Consider the following 22,638-nt stretch of genomic DNA (forward strand, 5'->3'; position numbering starts at 1 on the left):
ATGTCAAAATATACTTCAGGCCCCTGTATCTGGTTGAAAATCTTGTGATCAAATACTGAGTTCAGTCAGCCATGAATAAGACTGTCAGTAACACTATTCTAAAATGACCTTTCAAAATTTGGATCTTTTTTAACTCTCCACAAGTTGCATGCTTTGTATCTTTTAACTTTAAGAATGAACACAGTAAGAATAAGAACTCGAAAATTATATTGGTTGGTCTGAAGAGCTGAAAATTACCTGAAAGACAGTCATCAATAACAGTTCAAGTTTTAAAAGCATATTACTAAGCACAAATAATGGATTGAATCTGGTATTCTTTCAAATAATTTGCAAAAGAAAGGGATCCATAGAACCTGATTTTCTTTTCACATTTGTGTTCCATGGCTGTGACTCCATTGCTGTCATCGGTTACTCATGATATATAAGAGATAAGACAGAAGAACCAAATGCAGAGGTGAAATATTGACTCCACTAAAGTCAACAGGAGTCATGACACTGATTTTATTTTAGCTAGGATTGAAATCAATGACACAACTCCCACTGATTTGAATAGGGCCAGGATTTCAACTCAAATATCTATGTATTCAGCAAAGTTAATAAGAATAAATAGTTTTTATACTCCTACTGCAAATTGAACAGAACTAAAGCAAAAAAAAGTTCTAGTTAGGCACATTTTTCACCAAAAATGTCAAAGGCTTTATGGCAATAAAGATGGCATTAATAATATTTACATCTCATTTTTATTATAAAGTTCCTCGTTCTTCACCGAAGTCAGTTTAAACACAGGATTTATACATAGCTGCAAATTAAGAAATAAATCAAACTTGAAGCAAAGGAATCCGGAAGATTTATGTTCTAATTCTCAAATTATACATAGTTCATATTAAATATGATTGCTCCAGGCAGCGGCAGCAGTACAGATTATTCAGCATCGTGCATTCTGCTATGCTTACTGTTCAGACTCTAAGAAATACTCCCTAGGTGACTTATAGTTTTCCTTTTCACTGACTTGAGGCTTTTATTTTTTTTTTTAGCTGACATGCCCATTTCCATAAACTTCACTCTTTGTATGGCCTGATCATCTCCACTTTTTCTAGAGTTTATCAAGGCTACACTTTAATTGTCATCTCTGTGGAGACCCTTTGAAGAAGCTTGATCCCCTATAGCTGAGTGTTTTGGTAAGAACTTGATAGTGTTGTGTGATGATGAGAAACTTCCTGGAGGACAATGAATGCACTCACTCCAACTGAACATATCTCAAGTAGCATTAGCAACTCAAGGCTAGGGCCAGACATTAAAAATCCTTAGCCTGAATTGATTCAATCTTTGTCTGTTAGTCTAACCTGGCAGGCTAAATCACTTTATACTTGTACAGACATCTCAGACATGCAGGCACATGCCTGCAGTGGCTCAGGCTAGAAGCCGGGGGTTGCTAGAGCAGGCATCCCTTCCCTTGCACAGAACTGAGCTGGGGGCAGGGATCTATTCCCAGGCAGGCAACGCGGTGGCAAGGGCAGGCAGACCCAGCAGCCAGTGAGGGTAGTGGGGAAACTAATTCTCCTCCATGGGGCACCCCCTGCTGCAGCAGTGATGAGGGAGTGCCTGGCAGACCCCGCTCAGGTCCCTGCTGGTAGGATAGAGAGGGGGGAATTAAACCTCTCTCTGGCCAGTTCAGCCCAGACTGACCAGCCCCCCAGCACAGTGTCCCTGCAGCTAAGGGTGCACTATAGCACCCCTTGGCCCCTTGCCTGAGCAACTGTAGGCATGTGCTCACTGTTCTAGTTTCAGAGTTGGTCAGAAGGGACCTGAGCAGATCATTAAATTCGACCCCCTGCCATGGGCAAGAAAGAGTACTGGGGTCAAACGACCCCAGCTAGGTGATATCTAGCCTCCTTTTGAAGACCCCCAGGGTAGGAGCGAGCACCACTTCCCTTGGAAGTTGGTTCCAGATCCTAGCCACCCTGACCGTGATGTAGCCCTTCCTGATGTCTAGTCTGAACCTACTCTCAGTCAACTTATGGCCATTATTCCTCATTATTCCTGGTGGTGCTCAGGGGAACAGAGACTCTCCTGTTCCTCACTGGTCCCCCTTGTTAACTTTAGAGATGGCCACCGGGTCCCCTCTCAGCCTTCTTTTGTGGAGGCTGAACAGGTTCAGGTCCTGTAGCCTCCACTCATATAGGGCCTGCCCTGCTGCCCCCCGATCATGCAAGTGGCCCTTCTCTGGACCCTCTCAATGCTGTCCACATCCTTCCTGAAGTGCAGCACCCAGAACTGGACACAGTACTCCAACTGCAGCCTGAGCAGTGTCACACAGAGAGGGAGTATAACCTCCTTGGACCTGCTCGTGATGCATCTGTGGATGGATGACAAGGTGCAGCTAGCCTTACTGACCATGTCCTCACATTGGCGGCCCATGTTCATCTTTGAATCAATAACGACTTCAAGTTCCTTTTCTGTCTGTGCTGATGAGAAGGAAGTTCCCCAGCCTGTAGGTATGCTGCTGGTTCTTCCTCCCCAGGTGCAGTACCTTGCACTTGTCAGTATTGAATCCCATCCTGTTCTCATCCAGCCACCCCTGTAACCTGTCCAGATCTAGTTGTACTCTGTTGCTCCCTTCTATTGTGTCCACTTCTGTGACACCTTAGTGTCATCCGCAAATTTGAACAAGGTGCTTTTCACCCCCTCTTCCAAGTCACTGATGAAGATGTTGAACAGTGCAGGCCTGAGAACTGAGCCCTGGGGGACCCCACTGCCGACATCCCTCCAGGTCGAAAAAGACCCATCCACCACGACTCTCTGGGTGCAGCCCTCCAGCCAATTTGTGACCCATCTGACTGTGTAGGTATCAATGCCACAGTTGCATAATTTTTTAATGAGAATGGGGTAAGAGACAGTGTTGAAGGCCTTCCTAAAGTACAGAAAGACTATGTCCACTGCAACATCTGCATTCAAGTATTTTGTGACCTGGTAGTAGAAGGCTACCAGGTTGGCTTGACAGGACCTTCCTTAGTCCAGAGAGATTGTTTGTTCTGTTACAAACCAGTTCAGCCTATGCAGGTTAGTCTACCTGCAAAGGTTGAATCAATTCAGGTTCTGGCTTTTTGAATGTCTGTCCCTAGCCCCTATGTCCTTAGACTAACGTGGCTACAACCAACAACCCTCTATCAGGTTGTTCCCTTCTTTGTTCCCTGGACTTCCCTGTAAAAGCACTCCACTGTGACTGAAAACTGCATGATGACTCTAAGAGCAGCATGTGTTCTGCTTAGCATTAGGAAACTTCATGCCAGTATTCTTCTGTGACTGGGAAGAGATACCTTCATCACTACCACAATCACTACATCAGGACTTTTGTTCACTGAAAACAATATTGGACTTTTTACTACTTCTGACCTCAACACATTGCAGAGAAATTCATATACCATTCACATTTCTATGTCTCAAGAGATATACCACAAGGCTCAGGAGTCTTCACTGCTGTGCAGCTTTCCTAGTTTCTACCCAAGCAAAAGATACATACCAGTTATTTTGCATCGTCTATTGCTTCATGTGGGAAAATAAAGTTAAAGATCTGCAATAAAGACGGGCAGTAAAGTGTTCACATCATGATGTGTCAAAGTAAAGAAAAAAGACATCAAAGCCTAATCTAGGTACTAACCCTAAATGTGCATTGGATGATTTAGGGTGCTGCATGTCATTAGCAATATCCCCATTTGTCATTTCTGTTAGTGCCAATTCAGAAAGCACTTATGCAACCACATTCAGGGAAGTTCTTAAGTACATACTCAAATTCAACTAATTCAATTTAAGTGCTATCCTGAAACTGGATCCTTTTATAAACAAGGAGGTATGTTTGTATGATATCAGCACCTAGGGATCCAATCAGGATCAAATCTAACTGTGCTAGGTGCTGTAAAAACTCAGAATAAAAGGCAGTCCCTTGCACTGAACACAGTGCAGTCTTAATAGACAAAATAGACAGCCACAGACAGATGCAACCTAATAGCTAAACAAATTGTATGCAATACATATAGAACTCATTAGTTACATTCCTCTCACCTGCCACTCAGATTTTTTTTTTTTTTTGCCATTTTCCCCAAGCCAACTGCCTACTTTATCATAGAATTCCATTGACAGATCAGGTTCTCATTGATATAAGGGAACTATTATCAGAGATGCTTCAACCAACCCCAGCTAATCTCCAGAGCACTCTGAAAATGAATGCTGAGACCCAGCAGGTAAAATTATTAGAGACAGATATCAGCTGAAATTCTCACTTTCTCATCCATCAATATCAGTCCTTTGTGAGAGCAAGTAGTGACTGAGAACCTATTAGGTTGCAGCAGAAGATTAAGATTGTCTGACCACGTGATTACAGTTTATTCAGATTCTCTGCACTGAGATGCACTGTACATCATTAACCTGGCTTCAACATTCATATGCATGTTTTTTTCCTTTCTCTTTATTAGTTTTGGGTAAGCATTCAGTATTCTACAAGCAGCACGTACTAAATGTCCTCCCTTAAGAAATTTACTGAGGCGTGTATTACAAGTTATACAGCTAGTTATACAAAATGAACACAATTGGCAAATGTTGATCAAAAAAATTCAAATATTCTCAAAATACAAGCTTATTAGACAGCATTCATTTCAGCTCTATGACCATTATCCTTCTCCTTATTACATGGATTGGCTCATATTCTAAAACATTCTCCTCATCTATTATATATTCTCATCTTTTCTTAACAGATCCTTCTGGTACAGCCCTGTACTCTCCAGTTTGTTAGAGAGAATCCCATGGGAGACAGAGTCAAAGGCTTTACTAAAGTCTAAGTAGATGACATCAACCTCATGTCCCTTGTCCAGATGGTTAGTGACCTGGTCATAGAAGGACACAAGATTCATCAGGCATAACCTGCCCTCATTAAAGTCATGCTGGTTGCTGTTAAACATCCAATCTGTCACCAGCTTGTAACTGATGGCCTCCTTAACCAAATTTTCAAAGATTTTGCCCAGGACCAAGGACAGACTAACTGATCTGGAGTTTGTGAGGTCATCTCTCTTCCCCTTCTTAAAGATGGGCATCACATTGGCCCTCTTCCAGTCATCTGGGACCACTCCCAAGTTCAACAACTATTCAAATAGCTTGGTCAATGGTGCTGCTATGAGTTTACCAGTTCTTTCAGGACTCTTGGGTGCAGGTCATCTGGTCCAGTGGACTTGAAGATGTCCAAGCATTGTAAAAGATCCTTCACCTATTCTGGGCTGATTTCATGTAGGTTGTTACCCCCTGTTCCCTGGGCCTCTGGTCAGATGAACAGCCCCCACTGGGTTTCAGGAATACTGACGCAAAGTACGTATTCAGGAGTTCTGCCTTTTCGCATGCATCCACTGTGGGCTGCCTCTGGTATTCAGAAGAGGTCCCACAGTGGAGCCTAATTTTTTATTGCTCTCTATGTTCCTGTACAAGGACTTTTTGTTGCCCTTTATATCAGTTGCCAGTTTGATCTCCAGGCCTGCCTTAACTTTCTGTACCTTGTATCTGCAGGCCCTGGTGATATGGGTGTATTCCTCCTTTGTTGCTCAGTTGATCCTCCATTGCATATACACTCGTTTCTTTTTCAGTAGCTCCCTAATATCACTTGTGAACCAAGCATGTCTCCTGGCTCTCTTCCCACTATTTGCCTGTATGGGGATGGCCTGTTTTTGAGCCGTGAGAATGGTCTCCTTAAGACATTGTTCCTACACAACCAAATTGTCCAATGCCAGGTGCAGAGGGCCTCTCCAATGAGCCTCTCGAGCTTGCCTACATTTGCCATCTTGAAATTCAGGACTTCTGTTCTAGTGACTAACTTCCCAGTCTTGTTCTTATCAGGTCATGGTCAGACATACATAAATCATCCAATGCACATTTAGGGTTAGTACCTAGATTAGGCTTTGATGTCTTTTTTCTTTACTTTGACACATCATTTGAGTGTATACTTAAGAACTTCCCTGAATGTGGTTGCATAAGTGCTTTCTGAATTGGCACTAACAGAAATAACAAATGGGGATATTGCTAATGACGTGCAGCACCCTAAATCATCCAATGCACATTTAGGGTTAGTACCTAGATTAGGCTTTGATGTCTTTTTTCTTTACTTTGACTCATCATGATGCGAACACTTTACTGCCCATCTTTACTGCAGATCTTTAACTTTATTTTCCCACATGAAGCAATAGATGATGCAAAATAACTGGTATGTATCTTTTGCTTGGGTAGAAACTAGGAAAGACATACTTTGTCTCCCAGAGTACCACCAAACCTCAGGTCGCCTATGATGTCCTCCCCTTTGGTCAGCACTAAGTCCAGAGTAACTTTGCCCCTTGTAGGCCCTTCCACAACCTGTGTCTGTAACAGATCTTGCAGCCTTCTAGGTTATTGTCTTTCTTCTGACACACTGAAGTGCTCTGTATTTCTGCCTCTTCAAAGTCAGGATATCAGTTAAAAATGCTGGGTCTTGTTTTTTTACCTTCCCTTCTTCCACGTGTTCTCCTTTTCAGTTCACAGCATCAGGAACTGTGGTTCAATTAGATTTCACCTAATACACTGTATCTGAGACCAAGAGATTACTGAGTTCAGTCACCAAATGGTACAAATCCAAAAAAAAAAAAAAAAACAAATGTTTAACGTGTACTGACTAATCCTATTCCTTGCATTCCTGGAGCCTACAGCAGGTACAGATATTTTAAAACATTCATTCTGTAAAAAAAAAATATTTACTGCTAGTTTCCTATTGTTTCCTGCCACATTATCATTGTTTACTGCAGCAACAATTATTGCTACAACATTGTATTGGGTAGAACAAGGCATAAGGGTAAATTCATTTTCTCAAGCAGACTGATGTAGATTACAACTAAAATATGTTGAATTTCACTAAATAATTAATGCAATGTTTTATATAATTATATATGCATGCTCCCAGAGTGTAACTGTTATAAAATTATGTCCTCTTCCTCACAGACCAATTAAAAGGTGCAGGTGCAATAATTCTGCTAACAAGACACCTTGGATCATATCTAGTAAGTTATTTCAAGGAATGTGTTAATGTCCTGCTGAAGATCAAAGCCCTTGGGAGCATGCCCCCTAGGTAGCTGCACAACTGGTTTTCATTATTTAGTTTGCAAATTATTTTGTATACCATCCAACAGAGTGTCAAGATGTCAACTTGCTACCAGCATAATGTTAGAGTGTTATTATTTCCATGCATCTTCTGTCATTCGTGACTATAACGAGGCAAGATGTAAAAATTAGCAGCATTTTATGAGCAAATACAACATGCAGGTAATAGTCCTGAGGCTATAACCTAGATGGCATGATCCTATTGTCAGGACGAATGAGAAGTATATTCGATGGTAAAGCAGTGGGAGGCAGAAACGCACACAAAATCCTGTTTTATATACTCTCACAAAACAAGCAAGCTCTACAGCTTTGTCATCCAGACAGGCATGCTATGCCTGCAAATGAAACCAAGTAAGGAAGAACAATGAAAGACAAAGTAAAATATTCTGAATATAACCAGGGGCAGACACAGTGAGGGTTCACTAGTGCAGTTCCACCCCCTTCCATGGGGGTGCCCAGTCAACAGCAGTGGCAAGTTCAAGTCCCTGCTCCCTCGTGCTCTATTCTGTTCCCCCCATGGCTGGGGTGATTCCAGGTGAAGGAAGCACCTGTGTGGAGTGCTGCGCAGGGCTGGGGAGGGTGATCTCCCTTCCAGCACCTGCTATCAAACCATGGGGGACAATGGGGAGTCAGGTTGCGATCAAAAGCACCTAGAAGCCAGGGGATCACCATCTGCCCCAGCCTGTCCACTACTCTGCACAGCTGCTTCCCACAGCTGATGCCTCCAGGGCTCTGAAAGAAATGTGGTGGAGAGGAAGGAAGCAGGGACTTGACCCTGCCTCTACTGTAGAGCTGCTCCCAGTAGCTCCAAACTAGAGTGGGCAGGAGCCATCCTGGGGCTTTCCCTGCCCCCAGTTCAGCTGGAAACAGCAACAGCAGTGGGTTTCCAGGCCTACCTGCTCCCAGCCCACTGCCCAGGTAGCCCCCTCCCACCCCCGTCCTCTAGCAGGCACCATAAAGGGATCCACCCCCTCCTCCCTCTGCCCTGCTGCTGCTGGTCCCAGCCAGGCTGCCACTCCAGGATGACTCTAACAGACAGAAGCCTCAGGCTATAGCAGTCTATATAGCCTCAGGCTATAGCTGGAGCTCCCCTGCAACAAGGCCAGCTAGAGACAGTAATAGCAACAGGCAGGTTCCCCTTTGTTGCACCCAGTGGCAACCCGTCTGCTACCCCTGCTTCAGCAGGTAAGAACATAATGGAAGGATAGGTGCTGGCACCTGAGGGGAAGGGGTGCCCAGAGAGGTGGGGGATGTGTCTTACCTGCTTAAGGGGCACCAAAAAGTCCCTGGCAGCTGCTGCTCTGGCACTATCTGGCAAGGAAAGGGGAGGGGGAGACACAGCCTCCCCCAGAACATGTGTGGCATGTCTGACACCTGCCTTTTCAAATTCCTGGATCCGCCCATGACCAGAGGCAAACAAATAACCAAGTATCCTCAAAGACAATCCTAGTCAGCAGGTGCCAGCTTCACCATCAGCATGTCTGTCCACCTATAGCAGGTCATACAATCACAAATTAGCCTCTAGAGCCAAAGAGACAGCCAATATCAATCACCACTGCCAACTAATGTTACAAGTGTTGATGTTTTTTCTAGCAAAGCTTTATGTTTGTTTTAAAAAAACCCTGTGTTTTGTTTGTTTTGTCAACTGAAACACTTTTTACTGTGGCCATAGGCAGAGCTAGGATTTTGAAGATGGCGGTACATAACATCACATATAGCACAACACATATTTTTCTTCAGTTAAAGAGAAACTAGAAGCTTTACTAATATGCCAGAGCATAGCGCTGTATTATTCAGTTTAAAATCATAGCAAAAATCCCTCTGCAATGATCTTCATGTGGTGGTGGGAGATGGGCCAGGTACCAGAGAACTGGAAAGGGGCCAACGTTGTGCCCCACTTTAAACGAGGAAAGAAAAAATAAACTATAAACCAGTTAGCTTCACCTCATACCTGGGAAGTTACTAGAGCATATCCTAAAGAAGGCCATCTGCAAGCATCTGGAGGAGGAAGGGCTGACTGCAAGCAGCCAGCATGGATTTATGAAAAACAAATCATGTCAGACAAACCTGATTTCCTTCTCTGACAAAGTAACTACTTGGGTGGATGAAGGGGATGCTGCAGATACAGTGCATTGCAATTATAGCAAGGTTCCAAACGACCTTCTCATAAACAATTGGAGATATGTGCGCTAGATAAAACTATTACAAGGTGGATAGATAACGGACTCAACAGATGCAAACAAAGGGCAATTATTAATGGGGCCGTATCAGACTGACAGAAGGTTCTGAGTGGAGTTCCACAGGAGTCTGTCCTCAACTCAGTGCTGTTCATCGTATTTATTAATGATTTGGATGCTGGCATAGAAAGCTTCTTGAGCAAGTCTGTAGATGACACAAACCTGGGAAGGATTGTGAACGCACTGAAGGATGCAAGCATGATTCAGAAGGCTCTCAACAGATTGGAAAGTTGGTCTAAAACTAATAGGATGAAGCTCAGTGCAAACAAATGAAAGGCACCATACCTCAGGAGGACTAATCAAAAGCACAAATACAAAATAGGGGACACAAAAAGCAACTGCATCCCTGCACCCGCTGGATCCACCCCTTATTGTGGTGGAAGTCTTCCAGTTTTCAGTGAAGAAAACAGAAACTGAAAACTAAACAAAGTAATTCTATACCTTGTTTTCATTTTTTTTTAAATAAAAATGTTGGGATGCTACTTTGCCAGGAAAAGTAAGAAGTGACAAATTTCAAACAAAAAAGGTTTAAACTTAAATTTTATAGAAAAATAAAAATGTGTATTTTTTACCAGCTCCATTACTACCATATGGTTATGTTGCCCTCTTGTGGTTCTTATCTACAGAAACATTAAGCAGTAGTTATAGCAGCCATAGCAAAAGTAGCTTGATATTGCCCACAAGTGCTAGGCGCTATCTATGTGCAACAGAGCTATTTTCAAACATAGCCACCTTCATTTAGCCACCAAAATCCATATGTAAGCTTTTACTTAAAAGTGGCCTATTTACAGAGATGCTGGACACCTGCACATCATATAGGCTTTATCTGAACATCTCTGAACAATCAGGCATGTTAGACAGATGTCTATACATGATTTTAGGTGCCTACTTTAGATGGCTATGTTGAAACATTTACTTCATCATCCCAGTCTTGAAGAGCTCTCAGGTCAGAGAAGTGTAAATTCATAGTTAAATTACACAAAAATGCAGCCTTCTCTTCAAAAATCTTTCATTAAAATGCTATATTTCAAAGAACATTTTTAAAAATTAAACTGTTGGTATGAAGATTTGTGATTTCTGTGCATAGAATGTAATTCCACTCCTACATATCCAAATCAGAATTCAAAATAGGAGACTGTTAAAAATTAAACTCTCTAGCAATATCAAATATTAATGTGTTGCTCAGTGTTAGTGGTAACATCATGGATCAACAACAGATTAAACTGAGAATATAATTATGACAATGCTTATCATGTACAACTAGTGTTAGCTTAAAGAGGTCACTTTACTGACTTCTATAAAACCATTGCTTTTTTGATTTGTCAATGTTTAAAATCTGGTTTTTAAATGTATTGCAACTTTTATGTATTCCTTTACTTATTTTTAAATGATTCATAAGAAAACAAGAATAATATTATGAAAATTTGTGGGATTTAACTGAAATGAAAAGATGTTACACCATAAATTCATCTCAACATACAATTACTGAACTAAAAGTAGGCCAACAAAACTAATGTAGGAAGATGCAGACAAGTCTGTTGCTCATTTCTTCAAATAGTGGATTAAAAAAAAAAAAGAAACAAACTCTTGTGTCAACATTTAAAATGTAGATTTTACATTCCTAACCTCCATTCTAATATGCCTGCCAAACCTTCTATTTATGAGCTGTTAGATTCTACCACATACTCATTTTTTTCCTTTAATATAAATGTTTCCTTAACATTAGGCAAGTGATGTGAAAGAACATGATAATCCTAAAATGTAATGCTTGCTGGATTATTAACTGCACGTATAAACCTGTTACCTGGATGTCAACATAAACCAGTATGAATATTTACCTAATATGCCATTTCCACCCACAATGTTTTCAAGAGTTCAAAAGCATTTTCCAAAAGCATTTGGTTGTAATACAGCATCTAGTCAGATCCAATTTTTACCCTAACATTGTATCAGCATCTCCACAACAAATTCCTCATTTTCACCCGTCAGTAGTAAATACAGATGGAAGGTAAGAGTGAGCCCAATGTAAACATATAAGTTTGTGTGCGATAAAAAAGACCATTAACTGTACTTGCTATTCCCATACCTACCTTTTGTTCTACCTTCAGAAACTGGGCAAATTCTTCAACATTGAGATGATCCTTCTTGTCACTGTAGCTCAAAAGCAACAAGTAGAGATCACGCCGTAATGACATCATCTTGTAAAATACAGAAAACTCTTCAAATGTCAGGGTCCCCTGGTTCTCATCTGTGTCAGCTTCCTGAGAAACAAGAATACCCAGTTGAAGGAACAAAGCAGAATAGAGCATGTGTATAAGAAAAGATGCTTCATATGGTTCTGGCTGTAATACATGAGCAGTTCTAGCAAGCACCTCCTAAAGCAAAAAGAATTCTTATGGGGCTCCTAAATAGAAATTCAGTTGTTCCAAAAACAACAAGCTCTCCATGAAGGGACCAATTTTGTTTCTGGTTTCCACTTTATTTATCTTGTGAGTAGAGTTCATGTTGGGCCAGATTCTAATTTAGTGGCACCGGTGAAAAGCCAGAATTACTACTGATACAATGCAGTAAATTCCAATTACAACAGTACAAGCAATAGAAAAAAATCTCACTCAGTAACATTATCCAGGGGCAGATTTTAGAATTTTTAAATAAACCAGTACAATATTACAATGCTAAATATATATCAACATGATAAAATGCCACAACCATTTAATCCCATTTCCAGCAGCCTGTAGATTCAGGGACAAGTCTGAAGTAACAGCATGATTCAATGCAGAAAAATAACTCCACCAACCCAGCCCTTTTTCTGTTTTAGTTTGCCCTCAGAACTACTGCTAGAGAAGAAAACAGTGCTTACTCGTCTGTTATAACTGTTTGTACTTGGTGCAGCTGCCTAAGAGGATTGCTTTGGATTTACAAAATATTTGACAGCAGTTCTCCAATATATATTCTCTTTTATGCCATTATCTGCAGTAACCCAGTCAAGAAAGACTTCTTTTCCTGTTGAGTTTTAGATTATAAGCAGCTCAGAAAAAAAAAGTTAAAGGAAGGTTTAATAGCATGGATAGTTTTGGTGGACTCTGTGCTTTCATGAATAGCATCATTCATTCCCAGAGACATAGGCGACTGGTAGAGGGGTACCGAGGGGGGCACATGCCCCCCCAACAGAGCTGTCCCCACCACTGATGCCACCGCTGGCATCTGCAGATGCTCGCCAGCTCAGCCCCCACTGCCAACACCACCAGCAGCATCTGTGGACACTCAACAGCTCAACTCCTGCCACCGACTTCTTCAGGTGCCCCCCACCCAGAATCAGGAGCCACCAGTCACACATGCCCAGAGGTACATATTCTTTCCCTTTATAACCTTTCTTTACATTTTACTTCAAGATTTGCAAATGCAGGTGCTAATATTCATGTGGAGTCCCATGAAAGACTGTTCATCCTTAATTTCCCTGGGCAGAAACTCTTATCAACATTGATTTGACCAGAATCCCCTTGATTCTAGCCGTCTCTGTACAACAGTTCATTAGATAAAAAGGAAGTCATGCTGAAGGGCTCAGCCATATCTCCAAAGCCTCCCGAGCCCACTGTGTCATGGTCCACATTCTTTTAACTTGTACATGAACTTTTTCTGTCTGCACCTGATCTCATGCTTCCCAGAATGGAACAGCTTGTCTACAAGACACAAAAAGCCACTCAAGCAGTGGTCCAGTTTCACTTTACCTTTAACTAACACATTCGATTTAACATTGCTTTAAACATATTTTTGGATCATTGTTCTTTACATAAGTAAATACCAATATAAAAACAAACAGATTCATTTCATAGCCCTACATGCTGCACTTCTCCATCTTTATATCTCGATGCTCCTTTACTGCAGCATATACTCCTCATATTCAGGGGTGTCCCTTTTCACACACACATAGTATTTCTTGGATTCTGGGTAGCAGGCATCTGTCTGACACAGTTTTAGAGATTAGAGTCTGCGTAATCATAACAGGGGGGCAGATCCTCAGCTGAGTCAAGCATAAACAGCAAACAGATGGCACAAAGCTAGCTCTGCCAGGAGGAATCCTTTAAAACAATGCCCTGGCAGCTTTGCTAAGTAGCCAGATCCAGAACTAAGGATCTGGCCCACTACATCTCTGTCCTATCCTTTACCATGCCCAAAGAACTGGTGATTCTGGACGGTCACTGGACCACTTGTCTAAGAGAAAAATAAAGGCTTTGGGATTGGGTTTCAACAGCCACTAGCACTAAGATAATCTTTCAGCACTTCAATTTTCTTTCCAAGGTGTGTCTTTAAGCATCTCTTTAAGGCCTATAATATGAACTCAGACACAGGCTGGCAGCAACAACAGAATTAAAACGCAGTTTGTTTTTGCCAAATTGAAATAATAACTGCTTCTGGTTATAAAAAAGCTTGTGCCTGTTAATAAGAGCATGTTCCATCCCTAGGTATTTCTTTTAATTTTAAAGGAAAACTAAAAAGATTTTTCCCTGCCAATGCATGACTTCATATTCCTCTATTTCTCCTGCAGCAGCTGGCAAGAACAGTAACACCTGCAGAGAGCTTCATTTCATTGCATCATGTTAAAAGTTAGTGCTGCTGTCAGTGGAGTATGTAAATTCAGATTGTAGCAGTTAAGCAGAGAAGGAAACAATTTTCAACTACTTGGTATTAAAGAGAACTTGTTTTTTTTTTTAATTTAAAATTCTACCTCTACTTCAAAAGAGGCTTATGATTTGTGGATGCTGTTTAGCCTAAATTTATCGATGCATTGGCATCAGCTACCTCAGAAGCATCCCAGATTTCTCACACCCATAAACTGTACTCCTTTCTCTGACCTTCTTCCTCCTTATTTAGTTGGTCCAATAAAAGATATCAGATTCACCCAAAGAACTTGTTTGCCTATGTCCTTAGACAGACATGCTATAACCTATACCCCTGCTTCCTCTGAGGGATTTGCCACTATAATACTGATCTTACACAAGAAGGCCATGCACATTTTTGTCTATAGGTGGTTCTGAGATTTTAAACAAACCTCTCTTTTGTGCAGCTGTCTAGATTTTTGTGCAAAAAAAGTACTTTTAAATTTTTTTGTCTGATTCATGTTATACCTAATACAGTTAATTTCTCATTTACTTGCAAGAGTGTAAATAGTAACAGCGGCTAAAACTGGTACATATTCTCTGAAATTATACCAAAGAAATGAAAAAATAACCTTGATCATTTCTGTGAAACGCATGGATATTTCTGCAAAACTCTTTCCTTTCAAAACTAATTTTTGTTCAAATATTTTTCTAAAAATATATTCAAAATTTCAATCAGCTCTGCTAAATAAGTAGTTCCATTCTGTACATACACCAACATAAAAGCAGAATTAAGTCCAGTATAATGAGAACAATTGTGTGTCTGCAAATCTTCCTCCTTTATATGCTATGAGTGCTGTGACTCTCACCCTGATGCATGATCTGAAATTGAAAGCGGCACAGAGCAGGCAACCTACACCAAGAGAAATATTGTGGGTGAGTGGAGGTGATGGCGGCCTTGAAGGCCCAACTCCTGGCTTCTATATCTTGTTCTGCTATAGATAGGCCTCATCACCCTTTGTCCACTAGTGTCTGGTGAGTTCACTGTGCTGCCTTGGAACAAATTATTCATCTCTCTGTGCCTCATTTTCTCCATCTGCATTTACCAGCCTCAGAAGGACATGTATGAGACCACATCTAGATCTTGACCTTTATATAAAGTGGGCCTCTACAGAATGTATGTGGTAACATGAACATCTTGGACCTTGTTTCTCATGCAAGCAAAATCTACAGAGTGCCTCCTTAATTAGCACAGGTTGAGTGCAACCTGCTCCAACCATTAGACTGGAGCAAATTAACCCCTCTTTGCTACAGTTCCACCTCTTCTCCCCCTTTTCATCATACTAGGATTTAATCTTGCTCTAAATGAAATGCTGTTTTTTGTGTAAGTTATACAGGATGGGGTTGAGGTGGGGTGATAACAGAAAATCTAAATAAAGGTTTGTTTCTGTTCCGCTTACTCACATGGGGAAGTATTTTCCTTTAGAATTAGTACCATTAATCTCAAATTGAACTATTCATGGAATAAGGTATTGATAAATATGAATAAAGCTAAAAGAACTGAGCCTTAAGTGACCTGTGGTAATTTTGTAAAGTAGCCAAAATAACTGGACTTTTCTAGCCACACCTTTCTAGTCGCACATAATTAATCAGGCACTGAAATACCTTATTTTGGGCCTTTTGCCTAATGCCACCAAACTAGCTATCATCAATAGTTAAAATCACCAGGGATCATGTCCTCTCCTCTGCTTCACCTATATAAAATCAATTAAATGCAACTGTTTTCTTAGTAACCTTTAAAAATTACTGACCCTTGTCAGTAACCTGCACATCATCTCTGGGACCACAATATATATTTATAAACACAATACTGAAAATAAAAGCCTAACCTGAAACATTTGTCGTACTTTTCTGCGAGGCAGATTGACATTTAGTTTATGCATCAACTGGTGGATCTCTTCAATATTCAATAAGCCATCTCCATTCTTGTCAGCTTCCTCAAAGGTCTGCTTCACCCAAGTACAAATATGTTAAGGAAAGGTTGAACTACTTATACTGAACATCTTCATCCTAGTGAGGAAGGTAGTGTGTTCTAGCTGAATAAATACTGGAATGGGACTCAGGAAACCTATTCTCAGCTGTGCCAGTGGCCTGCTAGATGGCCTTGGAGAAAGTACTTCTGCCCTTTTTTCTCAGTCTCTGTGTCTGTGGAATGGAGATTCTGATACATATACTGTTTGATATTCACTGTTGAAAAGCACTATAGAAGAGTGACATTGCAATGGCAAACTTGGCATCCTTACCAAAGATAATTTGTGTCAGCCTATTCCACAATATGACTGACAGAATGTTTTCACCAAAATGGCCCATAATTTCTATCAAGTTTGTGACCACCTCCACACCGAGACAAATCGATCTCTCATATAGCTTCACTGAACCATTCCTCCAGATGGTGATCTCAGAGCAGTTTTATCTTAATGTAAACTGGGGTTCCTGATTTCAGTGGAGCTGAGGGACTTTTGGCTGAGGATGTGTACTTGAAGACTTCTTGCTCAACAGGCCTCTGCATCAAGTTCAAAATGTATCTAGTGCTACAGCATGCAATAAAATTGACATTATGACACTAGTCTAGCCGGATGACTAAAGTCAATGATTTCGGAAGATCTTTAATTAAAAATTAATTAGTTAGAATTAATGATTGTTTTTCTGTCTTCTCTGGTCTCCAAATTTCACCTAATTTCATGCAGCTGTTATTTTATCATATATTTTTAATTTTTTCTTTTGCTGATAATTTCTTCCCTTCTCAATCCTTACTTTCTTAACATTATTGCATCATCTCACTAGATCATTCTCCATTCACATCCTCTTTTACCCCTAGACAGTTCTCTTCTGTCCCTATTCCCAACCTTGCCTCCCCAGCCCTTCCTATACTCACCGCACTCAGTCACAGGAGGGGATTAGGCTGTGCTGTCATACATCTGCATACAACATATGTGAACTGCAGAGTTCAGGGACTAATAGTGATCCCTGACACAGTCCCTCTCTCACTTCTCTAGGTGAGATATCCCTACACAGCCTCAGGCCAATCTGGCACCGCCTAACCATTAGGGAGGGGAAAACACTCTGGTTTAATAGATGTATTCAGAAAGTGCAATTCCAAACCTCCTAAGGTCTATAGAAAGTGCCCTTCTGAAAACCTAAGCAGTTTCCAGGATGAGAACACCCTTAATGGCACTATCTTAAAAGAAGCAAAATCTGTTTGCAGTAGGGAAATCTACGTTCTCTGCTTCTGGACGCAGGTTCTCTTGTAACCTGTGGGGTTCCCAAACACAGCAGAACTCTCCCATACCCTCTCTTGAGTACTGATTTCAATAGGTGTCCGTCCACTTGAATCACTGTTATCCCAGGAGTGTAATATGACAGCTGTTCTGTAGCTCTAGGTAAGAATACTCCCAGAAAGAAAACTAAATAAACTATATTATTCTAGTAACTGAAAATGGCTCTTCATAATTAAGTCATGATCTTCAAAGAAAACATTAAATAATGCATAAATGATAATACAGGATAATTTAATAAAAGAAAGGGTTTCTATATTTAAATGCAAGAGATAAGCAAGGGCTTTGTAAAATGAGAGGCTCTGTTGTAATGCCTAGAAGCTTTAGGAGAGCATTAAAAAATCATGAATAGAGCTGAAGGAATGGGGAAAGATTCAGAGTTCAGCCTTATAAACCTTATTCTGGCAAGATTCCTACTGAAGACAAAGATAACAAGTCTTTACATTATTAAGGAACTTGTGACTGGCCATTTAGAGTAGGGGTGCCAAAATCATTTAGCCCCACAGGTGAGATGCATGGCATGGAACTGATCCACAAGCCAGATGAACCTCCAAATGGGGCCCACAGATCATCTCCCCCCATGCTGGATTCAGTGCCTGTGGTGCTTGCTCCAGCTGGCCCAGGACTGGACCATACATGGCACCCACTCTAACTGGACTGGGATACAAGCCACACATGGTGCTCACTCTGGCTCATCTGGGGCTGATGTTGCATGAAGCATATGTCCCAGACTGGCTGCAGTGGGCACCTGATTTGGCACAGTCCCAGAAGAGTCAGAGCAGGCACTGGATCCAGTATGCAGAAGAACCATGGAGTCCCCTCCCTCTTTTCCCCAATATGCCAGATCCAGCACTTGCTCTGATGAGTCCAGGATTGCATTGCACACTGCAACCATTCAGGGAAGTGTACTGCATGTGGCACCTATCCCAGAACAGCAGAAGCAGGTGCCAAACATGGCTCAGTTTCCAGACCAGCAACAGCAGACACCACATATAGTGGAGTCCCAGACCAGCCAGAACAGGCTCTGGATTGAGAATGTGGGAAGATCCTTAGACTGGTCCTGCACAGGTCCAGCACTGAGGGCCAGATGATGTGGCTCCATGGGTCAGATTCAGCCTATGGGCCATATCATTGATGCATCTGCTTTACAGCAAAATACCCAACACTAGACTGAAGCCAAGAAAATGCATTTTACTCAAAGTCCTCTACTGGGGATGGCCCTCAGTCACCAATGAAACTGTTCTGTGGCCTTTCCTGTGGCCTTTTGTTCCACATCTCTCACAGATGTTAGCCAGGAAGCCTCTGTAACAGGTCCATGGTCCCAGGAGTGGTCATGCTGACCCCTGGTGGCCATGCAGCCCCTGCCTGGCTCAGGCTCAGCTGTAGCCTTCCCTTGAAGCTCTCCTGCCATACCTTGCTCTTAATGAAGGTTATAAAAAGAGAGGCTGCCTGTGGGTTCTGAGTGAGCCTGAGCCTTTGGCAATCCCCACTGGGCCTCTCCTGTGCCCCAGGCCAGCAGGCCCTCTCAGCCTGTCTGTACCCCTGCTGAGCACCCGTCACCTTAAGGGCTCCATACATCACTCCATACCTCCTGTACACCATGCCCTAAGTCTTGCTGGCTTTCTCTCTCGGTGATGTTGACAAATTATGCACTCAGCCTGCTTGGGCCTTTAGACCCCTGTGGTCCCTTACACAATCCCTTCCTGGGCTTCCAGACCTCTGGTCCTGTACACCACCCCTTCTCTCAGCTTCTGGACCCTTGGTCCTGCATGATGCCCCATCTCTGGGTTCCCAGACCCTTGGTTCCCAGACCCTTGGTCTAACTCGCAGCCCTTCTCTAGGTTCAGGGACCCTCTGGTCCAGGCACAAGGACCCTCTGTGGACTCATAATATAGCCAAGGCCACTTGCCTGTAAAACTCAGTCTTTCTCAGCCCAAGGGCCGTGCCTCTGCTCCCAGGCCTGCAGTATAAGCTCCAGTCCTTTCAGGAGCCCGCTGCCCAGTGCTCCTCACACTGTGGCTGCCAGGATGAGACTGCCTGACTGGCTCAGGCTCTGGGATTATATAGCTCCAGCCCCTTCCAGCCAGGTGGGTCTCTCCTTAGCCCTCCACACCACCTGCAAGCAGCTTTCCAGGCTGCTAACTCACTTAAAGGAACAGACACACTCCAGTGCCCTGTTACAGCCTTGTAACTGAAACCTCAATCTTAGCTTGTTTATACAAAATAAAAGCCAAAGATAGAAGAAATTATTTGCAATCAAAATTTAACTTGAAACTTCTCTAAAGGAAATCTTCAAAGAAGATCAAAGAAAACCTGCCCAACAACTTTACAAGATGGGCTTGGGAAGAGGAATTCATTAGCCAATTGGACACTAAGTATCAGGGACTGAACCTAGACAATGACTTCATGCCCCATTATAATCTACCTGATACTCATTAACCCTTCTAAACAAGCTCTTGTCCCACCTGATACTTAGCTCTGCTGTGTCTGAGGTCTTCCCTGAGGTCTAAAGAAGAGTACTTCTGGGCACATCTACATAAGATGCTTCAAGCATGGACTAATTCTACTGGGCATTAGCACAGTGGGCAAAACCTGTGCTAATGTGCAGTAGAATTAATCTACTGCACAGTAGTGTCACCTAAAATGTGTGCGCCAGCACTCTTGCACAGTAGTGCTGGTTACTGAGCATTTAGTTTGGTACCTGTAATAACATTAATGCATATGTAGACATACCCCCTGATATCCAAAAGCTTGCCTAAATCTATCCCAACTATGCAACTGGTCCTATAAGAGCGATCACCCACAAGAATTCTTGCCTCAAGCTTTCTAAAACTGCAGGGTCAGTAATGTATGCATAGAAATGGCTGCTATTAATGATAGAGCTCAAAGTGGAGAAGGAACACTAGCATAAACAAACAGTCAAAGGAACAATTGTAAAGACTTAGCTCAGTGGTTGCAGCAGAGGAAAAAACCCCAAAACCTGGTACAGCCTTTTTTGGAGTATCCTTTGTGACAGGAGTTGAAGTAATCAGCAGTGACATTTTAGTTCATGAAAGCACCGGAGAGAACTATGACAAAATCCTACTGACAGTATTCACAAAATGACGAGAGTGCAACCTAGCATGCAAATCACAGTAGGGCGCCTGAGTTTCTTTGGTCAGTCATCTTTGAAAGGGGAAGCATCAGGCCTGATCCAGATGAAGCAAAATGGGCTAAAGCAGTCAAAAGTACCAACTTGATAGGAAGAAATGGAAAGCAGAATATAAATGGTGACATACTCATCAACCTTTGTACAAAAAGCAGCAGAAATCACAGGACTGCCTAGGAAGTGAAGGGTGGGAAGCAAGGAGAAAAGAGACAGTGAGCAGGTAGGCAGATAGCACTCTGACAAGACTTTCCAGAGGATGAAGGATGTCAACAATCTCAAGCAAAAATAGAACACTACAATGAAAACAAGGAAGTAGCACTAGAAACAGATGCTTTGCAAGCAACAGATATAGAAGCACTGTTGCCGGATGTACAGCGTTGGGCGCATCTAAATCAAGGGTACTGGCCACAATGGAAAAAAATTATTCTCAAATAGATATTACTTGCCATTGTCTGTGGAGGTCAGATATGTATCAGTGCACGTGACCGCATAGTAACAAACGAAGCAGGTCACAAAACTCTGAAGAATGGTTCCAGTCCCATGGATACACAGGAGTTAAGACATCCAATGCACTCCACCAGCTGGCAGCCCCAATCATCCCAAGGCTCCCAGCTGCAGGAGCACAGGGGACCAGTGTTCCCACTAAGCTGTGTAGTGTGCATGGCCAAGCAGGCGTCCCTGGAAGTGCGGCATGAGTGCACCTGTGCAGCCACACACCCCACACAGCTTAGAGAGAATGCAGCACGGGAGACAAATTTTCTATTTGCCCATGCAAGGGAACCTAGTAATCATGAACCCAAGCTCCCCCTTCACCAGCAATATGGTGCAATTGGGATTGAGCCCCAATCCCACAATTCCGCCATGCATGTATGCCATTGCAGGAGGCACAATTGTTGGAGTTGTATGTCAGATCCCATCAACCTTTAATTTAACATCTGTCAGCAGCCCTAGGATACTGCGCCTTGATCTCTGAACATTTGTGTGTGGTATGCTGAGAGCAGTGTGTGCTTGAAAAGCCTATTAATCAAAGCCAGTTTATTTTACCCTATCCACTGTGGATCTCCACTGCTGGGTGCAGTCTTAACCAAGACAATACAGGATACATGCTGTAATCCTCTCAAAACAGCTCCTGTTTGCAGTAGGTCAGCCTGTGTGCAAGGTTTAGAAGGGCCAGAGTAATCCACCCAGCTACCATTTAAAGAATGCTCATGTGCAAGGAGAGAGGCAGAATTTGGACCCGGGTGTGTTTCATACCTTCAGTGCTTCTTAAACTTATATGCTTCAACTCACTTGAAGTCCCTTTACTATTTGTAATTAACATCCTAAGTAAAAATGTATGGATACTTTGCTGCACTGGACTTAAAAGTACAACTTTTGTATTTGTCTCTATCAGAGGATTTATGTATTTTTTATAAAATCAACTGCAAACTCTCTGAATCAAGGATGTTATTCTACAGGTATGGATGAAAGTACCTTTGAATGACCTTAAAAATGGAATAAGAACAGACATCAGCTTAGGAGTACATACCAACTATTACTCTCTGTTACAAATGTATGATCCTTTTGGGATATAAATCAGTGAAATCATCTTTGACCCTAAATGAAACAGGGTTAAAGATGTAATGGTTTTACTACACTTGTATTGCTAATAAATGATGCACATTCTAACAACTTACATAAGCATAATATGAAATTGATAAATTGTTACAACTGTCTATACCCTATGAAGAGAGCCAAGGAGATCAGCAATACTATACTTGTGAATTACAACAAGTAGATGAACAGAAGTGGACCCTTTGGCTTTCCTCTGCTTCATCCAACTTACTTTTATTAAAAATTCAAAGGAAATATGCAAAACTGATCTTTTTTCAAAGATTTCTTTTAATATACTTTCAAAGCTTTCATAAACATTAGGGCTGGAAGGGACCTCAGAAGATCATCGAGTCCAGCCCCCGCCCCAGGGGCAGAAAGTCAGCAGGGGTCATAAGATCCCAGCAAGAAAAACATCCAGATTTCTCTTGAAGGCATTCAAAGTAGGTGCTTGAACCACCTCCAACGGCAGGCTGTTCCAGACCTTGGGGGCTCAGACAGTAAAGAAATTCTTCCTTATGTCCAGTCTGAAACGGTCTTGCAGTAGTTTATAACTGTTCAACCTTGTC

The 22,638-nt window shown here is 42.0% G+C and overlaps 1 protein-coding gene across 2 annotated transcripts in view; it reads right to left on the reverse strand.

The window, feature by feature from the left end:
* Nucleotides 1-22,638, reverse strand: part of PLCH1 (phospholipase C eta 1) — a 180,471-nt gene that overhangs the window by 78,111 nt on the left and 79,722 nt on the right. For both annotated transcript variants that reach the window (XM_019532624.1, XM_019532623.1), the window contains exons 4-5: nucleotides 15,886-16,015; nucleotides 11,489-11,659 (exon numbers count right to left, since the gene is read on the reverse strand). In XM_019532624.1, the coding sequence (XP_019388169.1) occupies nucleotides 11,489-11,659; nucleotides 15,886-16,015 (301 nt within the window). The remainder of the gene's footprint in view (nucleotides 1-11,488; nucleotides 11,660-15,885; nucleotides 16,016-22,638) is intronic.

Source organism: Crocodylus porosus, unplaced genomic scaffold (genome assembly GCF_001723895.1).
Source record: "Crocodylus porosus isolate Cpor-Errol unplaced genomic scaffold, CroPor_comp1, whole genome shotgun sequence".
In the NCBI taxonomy this organism is placed as follows: Eukaryota; Metazoa; Chordata; order Crocodylia; family Crocodylidae; genus Crocodylus; species Crocodylus porosus.